This window comes from Octodon degus, unplaced genomic scaffold (genome assembly GCF_000260255.1).
Source record: "Octodon degus isolate 3935 unplaced genomic scaffold, OctDeg1.0 scaffold00057, whole genome shotgun sequence".
NCBI lineage: Eukaryota > Metazoa > Chordata > Mammalia > Rodentia > Octodontidae > Octodon > Octodon degus.
In genome coordinates, this window is record NW_004524633.1 from 12850843 (window position 1) to 12865510 (window position 14668).

The following is a 14668-nucleotide window of genomic DNA, read 5'->3' on the forward strand; positions in this document are numbered from 1 at the left end:
ATTGTTCCAAATACTCATTGTTCGCTCCATGAAAGGCTAATGCTGTCCATCCTTGTTTGTCAGGCTTGGCTAGAACTTGTTGTGGCAGTGGACTTCAAAAGTGAGGGGCGTGTACCACTTTTGAACACAACCATAAAATCACTTGATGGCTCCGTTAACCTCTGTGTTGAGGTCAGCACTGCCCAGCTCTTCAGACAGCTGCCCCTCCACCCGGGGCCGGAACTGCAGCTGACCACCAAAGATGGTAGGGGAGCTCTGCTGCTGTCAGCTGTGGCTGTCTTAGAGGAAGCTACCATAATACAGGATAGTTCAGTGAACTTTCCAGGGAAGAACAGTCAGGACAACATGACAGCTGGGGAGGGAAGGATTTGTTTCTCCGTGTAAGGCCTGGGGATGTTGACAGACAGAGGTGAATATTGGAGAAAAATTAAAATGACTAAATGAGAGAGGAGGACGGCAGTGGGCAAGGTCCCTTGGGCTGGGGAACGGTCAGTGATCAATAGGCAGGCAAAGGTTTAGAAGGCTGCAATGGACACGGACCCAAGGGAGATAACTGAAAAAAAAAAAAACAAAAAACCTGAGCCTAAAAGAGGAAACTAAAGCATGTAGGAGAAACACACTCCTGGTTTTATGAGGTTACAGGTGAGAACAGCTGCTGGCGCTGAAAGATAGGCATGGGGGAAGAAGTCACTGGAACAGAAGAGCCAGGAGGCAGAACCTAAGTGGTGGCAGTGTTTCCTTCCCTGATAGTTACTGGTGCTTCGGACCCAGCTGCCAGCCAATAATCACAAAAGTTCATTATAAGTAATATTGGTTTTGTATCTACGTAATGGAAATTGAAGAAGTCTAGATTGTTAGCAGCCCAAATCTATAAAGTTCATCTGGCCTTATGATATTTTTCAACAATATTTTCAGGAAATGATTTCAGGAAATAGTCTCAACACTGAAAGTTATTTTCCTAGGTAACATACACTAACTTGTCCTGAATCGTTAAAAAATTAGATTTGATAGGATAGGTTACACTTCCTGGTATATTTAATTTCCCACATTTTCATAAATTAAGTGTTAACGATATGCTGTATGAGCAATTTAAAGCAAATAAGTTATTTGGAAATGGTTATAATTTAAACTAGATTTGATCACATGGTTTACAGTTTTGTCAATTGTACCAAATTAGTGACTCATCTGAACTATTTAGATCTTGAGTTTCAGATTCATTTAAACTTATAGTTAGGGGCTCCAGGATATAGTTCAGTGGCACAGAGCCTGCCTGGTGAGTGCAAGGTCCTGAGTTCACTCGATTCCTGGTACTAAAACAAATAAACAAAATATTAACTTGTAGTTACACTTAGATTATTATTTTTCCTTATGCGGGGCATTGTGCATGTTACTTTTCTCCAAATTCTTCCACACAATGAAAATACAATGCAATATAATCTAATTTGTCCTGTAGTCACCTTGGTAAAGAGAGGTTCTAAGCCATTTGGAGCAGTGGTTGGACGAAGTCTCCTCCTTCTCCACGTTTCTGATCTGCTTTCCCGTATGAGCTTGCCATCTTGAGGAGGAGGTGGTGGAGGGATGGGTATCATGCAACCCTCAAGGTTTGGGAGTTGGTATGCATCCATTCTCTGTGATTTGTCTGTGGAGTTCCTGAACCTCCTCATTGCCTTCTTGCCCTGTAATCACATTCAGTGATGTAAGAACCACCGGAGCTGTGGCAGGGACCCAGCGTAAGCCAGCCTTGGGTAAGACAAGCACACATGACAGGCAGGACATTGCAACAGGTACGACTGACAGCCACAGACAAAGCCAGAGCACTCCGGCCTGCTGAGAAACAGCCATAGAAAATGGAGGGAGTTGGCGACGTAGCTCAGCAGACTTAGGCAAGCGCAGGGGCCAGTGTGCAATCCCCAGCGCCGTGTGCATGCCAGCGCCGCCCCCAGGGCATGCTGAACAAGCCACAGAGTCCAGGCCTAGTGGGGCGCGCCTCTAGTCCCAGCACTGGGGAGGCTGAAAACAGGAGGATCACTTAAGTCCGAGCTGCATAGTGAGACCTTATAATGACAAAATGCATATTTAAAAAAGAAAAGAAAATGGAATATTCACAAATTTCTAACTTTATGCAATATACTCCTAGCCTATGTATAGTAATGATACTTTGAGAGTAGTTGGAGGACTTGTCCTCAACAAACCATCAAGTCCTTGTAGAATACAGCAGAACTACATGATTTAAAAATCTAGAAGTCTGTAGTGTTGTAAAGACAATTGGACACGGTACTCAGCAATGTGCTTTTTACATACTGTGGTTTACATTCTGATTTCACCCAGATATAAGGATACTCTTATTAGCAGGAAGTAAGCAAATTGAAATCTCATTCACTGTTTGCATGAGTCACTTCAACCTTTGTGGAAGGCAAATTGGAATGTTTCTCAAAATGCTAAGATGCCCATATTTTGACCTAGAAAGTTCACTGGTAGATAACAACCCTAACACAGATAACTACAAAGTGCACTAATATAAAGGTTTATAATAGACATACACGTGCATGCGCAATCACACATGTACAACAAATTCAGCTGAATCATCAAAAAAATTTTAAGTCTATCCATTGGAAGATAATTAATAGTTCATTTGTTTGTATGAAAAATTCACACCAGGCTATAAAGAGAAAGATGAGGAGACTATTTTGTCATAGCATAGAATAACCCTGGCTTGGTCATGAATTTCCTTTATAATAATTTATGTGGGGATTTTGATTAAATACAATATAATTGAAAGAATTTGATTATACTATTACCAATGGGGTTATACCTCTCAGTTCTTTATTCAGAATGATTATCTTATATCTTAATCCACTCTACAAATTAATAATTATGTTTATCAGTATAGAAGCCTCTAAATTTTCAAATTGGTCATTTTTATCTATCTGGGGCAGTTTTTAAAATTTTTAAGAATATTTAAGCATTTTTATCCACTCTATACCAACTTACTTATAATTATCTATTGCTCTAAAACATAATTTATGTCATATTCATGTTTTCATTTACAATTTAAGTTAATTTTGACCATGTTTTGAGGAAATGCTTAATATTTTTTTAACTCAAGGAAGTTATTCTCCGAACATTTTTATTGCTAAATAAGTAACGTTAGATTAAATTTATATGTTTAGCCCAAATTTTGATAGAAAACATCTATGTGAATGGAAGAGGGTTTGAATAGATATTCATCAAGAATTCTACTAATGTCAGGCATGGCGGTACATGCCGATAATCCCAGCACTCGGGAGACTGAGGCAGGAGGATTGTTGCGAGTTCGAGATCAACCTGGGCTCCACGGTGGGTTTGAGGCCAGCCTGAGCTGCATAGGACACCCTGTTTCAAAAAGACAAAAAAAAATTCTACTATTCTGTCATTGACTGACATTGCACTGTGCTATGTTCTTATTTTTGTCTGCTTCTATTTTCTATTTTTTCTATAACAGGTTGCATCTATCGTGAAATTAACAAACAAGGGTAAAAATGGGAGTAATAGTCAGTGAATCAAGAATTTCTGTGGTGTGGAGAGTTTTTTGAATGTATTTCTGACTCTGTATTAGTTAGTTTCTGACCAGGAATGAGGAAATTGCATGCCCTGTTTAGAAATGGCTTAATCATTTTAAAAAATGTTTTTCTTTGATACTTAGCTCTTGGAAACCATTCCATGCAATTACTGATAATTCTACTACATTTCTAAAATGTGCTTTAGTATACTAGAATGTATTTAAATAATATTCTTACATATTGAAAGTTTTTTTTCCAATTGCTCACTATTTCAAACAGGACAGTACAAACTACCCTTGAATTTATTTTTGCACATACGTATGCATTCTTCAAATAAATACCTATATGTTAAAAGCCTTGAGCACCTTCTTTTATATTGGTAGATATTCCCAGCCTCCTTTACAAAGAGCTGTACCAATTTCTACTGCTACCAACAATGCACAGAAAACTCCCATTCGGAGGATAGCCACATCCAGTCATGCAATCACTTTTACTTGCATCTCAACCGGTCTGTTTTGTATCCAATAACTTTTGCCTAGAACCCCTCACTGCTGCTGCGAAGCAACATCCACCCTGCTTTTATCTACTGCACCTATAAATCCTTCCCACACAGATCCTTTACTCTTGAAAAAGTGATGAGTGTAGAAGGTACTCACTACACACTCAGCAGCCATTCAGACCACTTCATTAGGGATTTCTAGTCTAATTTAATATTTAAATATTTTCATCATCAATGCCACCGGAAGAAAAAATAGCAAGTCTTTTCTCACCATAAGTACATTTTGCTTGTATGCATGACACTATAAACTCCCAGTAAGTCTCTCCTGTCTGCCTTGATAACTGATCTATCACCAGTACCTAGCCCATAGTAAGAGCCTAGTAAATATTTACTTAATGAAAAGTGAGTGTTGCTACTTCAGACTAACATGGAATTGATCTCTATCTTGTCAGCACTTACACACTACCATTAAGTGTTGATCGTGCAGTAACCCTTACTCCAAAAACTTGAAAACAGGAAAATGAATTGCTATGTAGATTTAGTAGCAAATCTATCCAGCGGCTTAGAGTAGATTTGGAAAACCAACTGAAAATTAAAAAAAAGAAAATCACTCCCTATCCAGCAGAACCTGGATATTAAGAAGTGGATAGCATTGCCTTATGTAAAAAAAAGTATCATTCAATGTAGAATTAATAATTATTAGAGTTAAAAAAAATATAAGCACCTTGGTAGATAAGGAAAGCACTCATCTGAGTACTAGCTGGGGCAGAGGAAATCCTACCCATTGGACACTGAATATTTCTAGTCCTAATGGCAAGTTATCCCTGGAAGACGCAGGAGGCCTTTCAGCTTTCTGGTTCTTTAGGCAAGCTCATTCCCAAGATGAGGTGGGTGCCGAGACAGCGAGGCCTGGCCCTATTCCATTCACAGCACCAGCACCTCCTCATTCTGATTCCATGCTCACCAGGCAACCTTCCCATTATGACCTGGCTGCCCACGTGCACTGCCTTCAGGAGAGGCACTTCCTGGAGCTGGAGCTGGTCAGTATCTCCTGAATTAATGACCCATGGTGCTCATCGGCTCCCTATCTTGATTTCCTATTGTTGGCTTTTTTAGACAGCCTGAGACAATGCCCCCTGGACCGGCCCATTCCTACACACAGGCTTCAGTGGTAATGTGTGTTGGGGCCTCGATTGGAGACTAGATGCTAGAAAAAGCCAAACTAATTAACTTCTGACCCAACCGATTCCTGTCTAGCTCTGAGTGGTTTTCTAAAAACAAAGAGCCACCACTTTTGGACTAATTTCTCCTTCTTTCTAAATGAACTGAGACACCATTTGTGACTAGTGTGACATAAGCCAAAAAGCATATGAAATGAATTAAACTACTGGTTATTCCTTTTAGAGCTATATTTAGACCTTTACTGTGAAACACGTTTATTTATTTGAATTAATGTTCTTATGTCAAGGGTATCTGTTAGCTAAAGATAAACATATTGTAGTCTTAATTTCACATCTCTAGTGTTTCCATAGGAGTGGAGCATAATCCATCCCTTTCCAACTAACAACAACTGTACTCATGACACAAGTTCCTTCTTTCCCAGGCAAATGTCTCTTCTTCACGTTAGAAACACAAATAAAATGCTTTCTGCTTAGTGGTGTCTCTATTATCCTTCTTTGCACAAAGAACTCACACTTCGCAGTTGCAACAGCATCTTCTGGGGTTGTATTTAAATAAATGAGAATTGCCTGGGACAGGACCTTCAAAGGAAACTAGAGTTCAACTCCTGGGTGTGATTAACTCAGCATTTTTTATAGATGGACTTTCTTCCTTCTATATGCAGTCATCTCAGAGTCAAGCTTGAAGCAATTTCATACACCGATGGCCAAGTAAGTCGGCATGCAAACTCAATCCTAGCCCTGGAAATTTTCATCTTCTAGATTTCATGCATTTCAAATCTGGAGAGTTGACACTGAGTCGTTTCTGGTAGAAGGCATGTATGGCTATAAGGTCTTTCTTCTTTGTTTTTCAGTCAGCTTTTCAACTTAAGAAATCATCATAAATTATTGCAAACCTATTCTTCATGCTTTCTACCCAATAGCACAGGTTTTCTAGGCTTTTCATTTAGTCAGACATATCTCATCAGAAGTACACAGTACATGATTAATAAACACACAGCAGAAATTCAGCAAGGGGATTCACTGAACATAACATCTTAGACTGTGATGTATTCTAATCAAGAATAAAACTGTTCCTTAAAAATAACATTTACCCCAGTGGGGAATGGAGCGTCATTCACCAGCAATGAAGTTTTTGATCTGGATCCCGAAGTTAGCTTTGGAACGGTCCTCACCGCAGCACTACGGGGAAGAGGCTGTAATCGAATTTGAGGCTGCATGTTTCCTGGGGCGGTGTATGGTCGAGGGGCTGTCTAGACAATTAAGGGGGAAAAAATTCCACTTAAATTAGTATCTTGACATATTTCCAGAACCAATTAATAATGCAACAAATTGCCTAGAGTAATTAATGGTGCCTTTTTACAGAACAGATTAAACTATAATTATGTCCTTCCATTATACATACCCTCGTGACCCAAAGTATTTGTTAAAACATATGGTGTTGCAATCCTCTACAGAACTAAATGCCACAATTACACAGCATTCTAGGCAAAGGAGATGTCCTCTATTACAGTCCTGTATTTTTATTCATAATGTAAACTCGCTGACAATCCTTAATTTATACTGCATAGAATGGCTTTGCTCATTAAATGTTAAGTTGAATAATGTTCCCGTTTCAGAGATCTAAAAGGATATTGTAATGGACTCATTTCTGTTTCAATATTTTCAAAATAAATTGTACCTTGTATCCATTAAGCCTCGAGATCGGCGCAGAAGTAAATGCAGACAAGAGGCAAGGAAGATACTCGACTATAACGTATTAGTATTTACTCAACAGATTCTTGGAGATATTAAGAAAAAATGAAAAAAATGTAACTGTCAACTACTTTCCACGTGTCCCAGTAGATCTCCCATACACCTGCCTGGCTCTGCTCTGGGAGGGCCCCTTCAGGAATTTACCAGCGAACCTTAGAATTGCAGCTTGGATTCCACCAAGGAGAACAGGAGGGCCACAACATCGGGCATTTATTCCCCTGGGCTCCTTCCTGTGGGCCGCAATGGGTCAGCCAGGTGCCTTTACCTCAGGCCACTGTTGCTGTCTGGAAGCCTCCTGGCAGTCATGGGTAACACCTACTGGCTGTGGAATCCAACCCCTCCCCTTCCCCTCATCCTGTGCGCTGCAGTTTTGCACTGTGCTGCCCCCCAGCAGGCTTCCCAGCCCTAGTTAGTTTCCCTTAACCCTGCCTGCATCTTTGTAAATAGTTTCTTTATTAAACACTTCCTAATTACTCCATTTGCGTGAGCCATCTGTTTCCTGCTGGGCTCCCGACTGAGCCACTTTCCAATCAAGGAGGCGCTGCAGTGAATACCAAAACGTGACAGCATGGAGCACCACAAGTGCCTTTTGGGGACATCAACAAAATATTGTAAGTTTAGTATAAAGATTAGCAATGTGTCAAAAGTGAGGAAAGAAATGAGGCTTTGGCCCACTTCTATTACAATAAGATAATAGAAAAATTTTCAAGAGTAGGACATGCATATTTAGCTAAGAGGGTATAAGAAGGGCGATATATAAATGATTCATGAAGACAGTATTGCACATCAACTCAAAGTAATAATAAGCAACAGATATTTAATCCTGGAAAAATATGTGTAAAACATTTGCAAATGTTGATAAGGTGGCATGTACTCCCAAATACTAGTCTTGATGTCATTTGAGAAACACATTGTCCACTGTGAAATCTCTGATTTTTAATTCAGTGTTTACTGAATTCCCACCATAGACCTAGTAAGAAGATAAAAAGGAATTAATAGTGAATACAAGAAAATTAGTGTCAAAGGAATCATACAAATACTGCCAAAAAGACAACAAAATACCTGACAACAAAACTCAGAATTAAAGTTCTTAGAATAGAGGAAGCCAATGCAGCCAACAAAACATTCAAGCTTCACAGAAACAGACTTTACCCAAGTGGTTAAACATGTGAAGAAAATGGACAATCAGAGAAGAATGGTAAATTTGAACATCAAAGTACAGCCATTTGTGAGCAAGATATGAGAAAAGTAGCAAAGATAATACCCCTGTTATCGATTTTTCTTTCTTCACTAGTAATAGAATTTTTATCTTGGAATATGGCTGTCATAAATAAGGCTTGGATTTCCCAGAATCCCTTGTGACTGGTGTGGAATGCACGCCTCACTGTTGACCAATGAGATGTGAGAAGTGATACATGAAACTTTTGCTTTATGCCCTATGAGAAGTGTGTCCTTAACTTCTCTTGTCACTTTTTCCCCTCACGTTGGAGTATTCTATGGTGATAAACCATCCCACTGTGTATGGCTGAAGGCAAGACCTTAAATTTGGTAGACGAATAACACAACAGGAATCTGTGTTTTGGCACCAGAAGAGGCCCTTCCATTTAATGATGCTCCACATACAAACCAGCCCAGGTGGATCACTACAGTGGCGCATGATTTAAAGTAACAAGATATAAGCCTATAGGGACCGAAGGGTAAAAGTTCTTAAAATCCTCAAAGAGGAATTAAGCTAGAGGTTTCTGAACAGGGGAATCAGGTCACCCAAGAGAACTGTCTTGAAACCAAAAGCAAACATACCTTGAGACCTCCTCTTTTCACATAATCTAAGTGAATGGAAAATCTCATGTAGGAATTCAAGGAAGCAGGTTACTGCAAACTAGAGCATGATCTATCGGCTGTTACACTCCGAGTTTTACTCCTTTGCATTTGCATACAAATATCATTCATTTAGATGAATGCGGCAGTCAAATGTTTAACTGATTACATTTATTTCTAAAAACAAATCTGCACCATTAACTAACAGCTGTGAGCTACAAACTGTTGTAGTTCACATCAGAAACTACCTTAAATTTGCTATATTTTAAATTGTTTGGAATACATCTTCCTGGAATAAATATCACATGGGGGCTGTGCCGGAATGTGAATTGACACTGTCTACCTGCTGCTTATGCAGCTCAGCTGAGCATTTCTAATTCATAGAAGGCATCAAGGGTGAAATTTCCTAGAATGTACAGAATTAGCGGAAGTGACTTGCCACAGTTTTAATGGCAGCGGTTCAGAGAAAGGGCTGCATGCTCTTGTGAAGACTTGTGAGCAGCCACACAGAGGATGCATCAGCTGCTTCCTTTATTCACTCGAGAATTTCTTTTGATGGCAGTATCATCTATCTTCATCTCACTTGGGGTCAGGAGTGACATTTAAAGGATATGGATACAAGTTAAGAAAGCAAAGAGGGGTTTTCTGTAAAACGGAAATACAGCTCTAAGACCATAAAAGCTACCCCTTCAAGTGCAAGAGCACCACAGGGGTGACCAAACGAAGCTCCTGACTTATCACACAGGAAGACTTGTGCAGCGCTAGTGTCAATGTCTCCTGTAATTTTTAAATTACTTTCTCACTCCTTCCACATTAAGATCTCCTGGATGTATCATAAACTATTTATTGAGGGTATTCAGCTGGAAAATTGAAAAGAAAGCTTTTAAAGAGTTTTTCCTCTCTGAAACAGGTGGTAAGACAGAAAGCAGTACTTAATTGTTTCCTCTTATTTCACCTGGGTTAAGCATTTGAGAATCCAGTGAACTGCTAGCCAATAAAAGAATTATTTGTTTATTCATACATATAAATCAAACCCAAAAATAGAGTAGCAACAAAGGAAGGATGGTTGCTTTTCTGCACTTCAGCTGTTCATCAGGAAGTATCAAAATATATTTCCCATTGAGAAATGTCAAAGCATAACACTAGACATGATGAATCTGCTTCAACATCCTGTGAAAAGCACTGTGATTGTTCTATAACTATTATGCAACACACTAAAGGGTCCATGTAAACAAGGAAATATATTAGATTACACAAACCAAGAATAAGGATGTAACCAGGAAATTGAGCCATAACTTAAACACTAGCCTCCAGGAAATGTTTAACCAATCTCTGCCTGTAACTATTATTTCAAGCACCTTACCCTCTTTTGGGTAAATAGCACCTACCTCTAATTATAGATGAATAAAATGAGAGTAACAACCAGTCTCCAACGTCTTCAAATACAATTTCCATACATTTCATTATACTTTTAATAAAAGAAGTCCAAACTTCGGTATCTACCCAACATGTAATATGTTACCGAGGGATTTGCAGAGATGCAATGGTAGTAGAGTGAAGATGAACAACACTGAGTGGTTAAAAATATAGAACATGTATGAAAAAACTCATGGTCCAACTTTCCTGCACTATAGGAGACTAAAGAAACAAATAGCCATTGCAGTAGCCATCCTGAGATCACATGGTTTAGGACAGGGGTGGCACAGCTCTGACCAGAGTGCCACAGTAGCCTGTTCGTATCACTGAAAGCTCTACAAGGTTCACCATCACTGCTTCAGGGTTTCAAATGTCACATGAGAAAATCTGCACATCTCTTTAGGTAATACAGGCACAGGGAAGGTTGCAGGTCATGCAAATGGTAATAAGTAATCTGCACCTCAAGAAAAGTAATCTAATAATAGCAAGAAGAAATGGATTTGGCAGGAGAGATTTTGATCAGAGAGGGGACATTCAGTAGGGAAAGTTGAACAGATGTAAGTCTATAGCTTTTCTTCATTCTTAAGAGTACGTTTTCATTCAGCAGGATTCACACAATTATGCAGGCGTGCTCCCAGAGAGCATTATTTCTGAGATTAGTAGAAAGTCATAAATTAATTGGTGAGGACTTGTGATACAACTCACCAGTGTTAATGGACTGGAATGTCCTTCATTAACCAGAATATTATGACCACGGTGTGTCTTTGGGCCAGTGGGTGGGTGAGGCGACAGGACTGCTATGCTATTTTCAACAGAATGTCTTGTGTACTCCCCCTGAAATTGAAAAGAGAATTGGTGGGTAGACGCATGCAGTCATTCGTCATCCAGGCTGGGTCAGAACACAGAACAGGTTCAAGATTGACTATGAGGCCAAAGACATCCATTACCATTCCTTCAAAGATTCTACTCTGGAGGCCTACGCTGGCAATTAGAAAAGGTTTCCACAGTCATCAGGGAGCTGCATGTGGTGGTGGTGAAAGGCAGGAAAGTGAATCTGCTTAACTGTACAGGGAGACAGCTACCAAAACAGTGTTTCTCCATTTTAGCAACAGAGTTGATGCATCTGCTTTAAACTGGTCACTATCAAAAAACACAAGGCTGTCCACTCGTCTGATCAGTAGAGACTATCAGAAAGTAGCACTTTTCTATTTCAGAAAAAGTTTAATAATGCTACTGGGGCCAGGGAGATGGCTCAGTAGAATAAGCGCTTCCCTGGCAAGCTCAAGGGTCTGAGTTCAATCCCTGGTTCTGCCAAAAAAAAAAAAAAAAGATATAAGAAAAAGAATAGTGCTACTAAGGAAAGAAGATTGCATATGAAATTAAAGTGACCTGAAATATTTTTTTTTTTTTTGCCAACTGCAATTATGTGAGAAAATGATAATGAATAAAAATCCTACAGGGAAGAACTCGACCACTACGGCGAGTGTCTGCCAAGTCCTGTGTCCACAGGTTTCTGTGCCTGGCCACCTGGAAAGGAGAGAAAACTAGAGATACACAGTAACCTGGCTTTAAATGTTGCAACTCACTCTTTACATCTATTAACTCTTTTCACCTATCAACATCTCAGCAGATAAATGATAGCACCCGTAGCACAGTCCCTGATATAGGACAACATCAGCAAAGCTGAATTTATCTTAAATCTTTACAGCTCAATTCTTCTGATCTTTAAAAGAACACCGAGCTATCTTCAGTCACTTACCAACATTTTTGTAATGCGATTCTCTTTTGACCCTGATGAAACTGATTTGAGTCCATCGGGCAAAAGGAAAAAATTCGTTTTAAATGGCAAGTTATTCTGCAGAAGCTTTACAAATGCTCTTCGGTTTGTGAAGCATGTCTTAGGTACTACATCTGTAATGCTACACTGAAAATTAAAGCAATATTTGATTTGAATGGCTCCAGAAATTGAATAAAACTGACAGACTAACCTATAATCTTTCAAATATGCTTAATTGGATCTCTCATCATTTGATTCAAATTTATATATCTCATAAGTTCACTTTAAAGCAGGCATATCAAGTACAAAAGTAAGTACAAAACATGTTAAATCTTATTTACTTTCTTTTTCTATAGAGGATCATTCCCACCATAATTTTCGCAGGTGACAGTCATATGAAAACATGTCATTGTATAATTCTCACAGTACTCTCCTTGTCACTACATTTGGAACAGTACTACCTATTTATACTCAGCCAGGCAAAAATCCTTGGGGCTCTTTCACAAAAAAAAGTACTGAAGCAAATTTTTGATTTTTTTTTTGTCTTAGAAAGATTCTTACCTTACTAAATTTTTTCATACAGCTTCTATTTTGTTGTGGTCATTTATAATGAAGACTGACAAAATTAGACTCAATAGAACCATTCTTTGACCTCAACTGTGTGTTACTCAAATGTAAGGAACCTTAGGAAACTTCAGTCACATGACCCTGGTTTTTGCAATCACAGAATAATATTATGAATAAATGAGAGTACATATGCCTTACCTTGGCTCTCTGGATCCGCTCCCTCCTAACTAATGTCTCCAGTTTCCTTTTAATTTCAAGCTGATGGTAACGCTAAGCATATAGGAAAGAATGGAGGAGAGAATCCTATTAATAAGAGTAAGAAAAACATTTAAGAGGAAAAGAATCGCAATAGCCAACTAACCTCTCAATTATCCCTCTTGTCATTGAGATGGAGAAGAACCACCTGCCTAAGTGTGCGGGTGGGAATATAAATCGGTACCACTCTTCAAAAAGCCAATTACAAATATATATATCGGGCATCTGAAGTAGTCATGCCCTTTAAGCAGTACGTTTCGCTCCTATGTCTTGGGGGAAAGCTGAGTAATAATTTGTGTATGTTTTATACACAAGAATGCTATCAGAAAACAATACTTTTTCTTTTCTCCAAACAAATAAGCAGAAGTAAAATAAGTTTTGGAGAGAATGGTTAAATTTTTTGGCATATCCTATAAGGAAGTAGGACACAACCACTGAAATGGGAATTACAAGAATTTTGTTCTTAAAAATGGAAAACGCATGTAATGTAAGAAAAAGGAGATGTCAAAACTGTGTAGAAATACAATTTAATTGATGAAAAACTTATCATGTAACTGTCTTGTGCAAGAAGTTATTTGCATATGATATGATGGCATTTTTCATGTACTTATTGGTCATTTATACTTCGTCCTTCAAGAACTGTCTCTTCAGTTCATTTGCACATTTTTGATTAGGTCATTTAGGGGTTTTTAAAATATAATCTTCATATCAGTTCTCTATCAAAATAATGGTTGGGAAAATATTTTCCCCCCAATCTGAAGGGTATTTCTTCATTCTGCTGATTGTTTCTTTTGCTGTGAAGTTTTTAGTTTGTTGTAATTCCATTTGTTGGTTCTTCATATTATTTCTTGTGCTATTGGAATTCCACTCAGGAGTCTCTGTCTGTCCCTGTGGCGTCCTGGGACCCCCTGGTCTTAACCACCAAGAAGTCTCTTCTGCAAACAGAGACACTGAAGCAGAGCATCAGAAATTTGCCCAAGGTCATGCATTCGATCAGCTAAGACCTGTAATCTGAATCTTGCTCTATCTGACATTAACTTCCTGTTTTTTGTTTCTGAGTTTTTGTGAAATCATGTCCTTCTCATAACATAACATGATTTTCTTAATGCATAAACATGAAAAAAATGAAACTAAAAAAATGTAGGAGGACAGTCATGTCTGAGAATAGGAACTATCTGTGATTATTTTCCTTTGTTATATGTCCTTTGTGTTTTCCAAAGGTGCTGTCACATATTGTATGTATGTATTTATTTATTTATTTATTTATTTATTTATTTATTTTGCAGAACCAGGAATTGAACTCATGCCCTTGCGCTTGCCAGGCAAGTGCTTATTCAACTGAGCTATCTCCCCAGCCCTCCATATTTTTATAATTTAAAGTTAAAACAGAGTTTTTAAAAAACATCTGCTTACAATTCCAATTGAAGCCATTGAGATGGATGTGAGAGCATTTGCTTTTAATCTTGAGTCATTTCTACGGTCTTGGGCACCCTGCAGACCCAGTCCTCCACCACCTGAGTATCCTCAAGACTCTTAGCACTTCCCTTTCCTTTCCTCCTTTCTTTGATCTTTCACCCACTAATTACCAAACTTCATTACATTTGCTGTCAATCACTTTGAATCTTCCTCTTACTTCCAGCGCTCCAGATAGCCCGGTCCTCTTCAGCACCACGGACAGTACCTTCTCCAAGGTCACCCATGTCCTGTTCTGGGTTAAACCTCATAGCTCCTTTTCATGGAACCCACCTTCTTTAAGTGTTCTGTAAGCGCCTCCTGGCCTTTGGGACACCATCCTCCCAGATGTGTTTTCCTACTTGAAGGCCCTTTCCTGTCTTGGTGGGGTTCTTATGCCCTGAAAGTACAA

At 38.9% G+C, this 14668-nt stretch overlaps 1 protein-coding gene across 1 annotated transcript in view; it reads right to left on the minus strand.

The window, feature by feature from the left end:
- The window catches only part of Erich3 (glutamate rich 3), a 106760-nt gene that overhangs the window by 60361 nt on the left and 31731 nt on the right, over positions 1-14668 (minus strand). Inside the window, exons 4-7 of the mRNA XM_023718305.1 lie at positions 12748-12819; positions 10911-11039; positions 6311-6469; positions 1458-1676 (exon numbers count right to left, since the gene is read on the minus strand). Of these exons, the coding sequence (XP_023574073.1) occupies positions 1458-1676; positions 6311-6469; positions 10911-11039; positions 12748-12819 (579 nt within the window). The remainder of the gene's footprint in view (positions 1-1457; positions 1677-6310; positions 6470-10910; positions 11040-12747; positions 12820-14668) is intronic.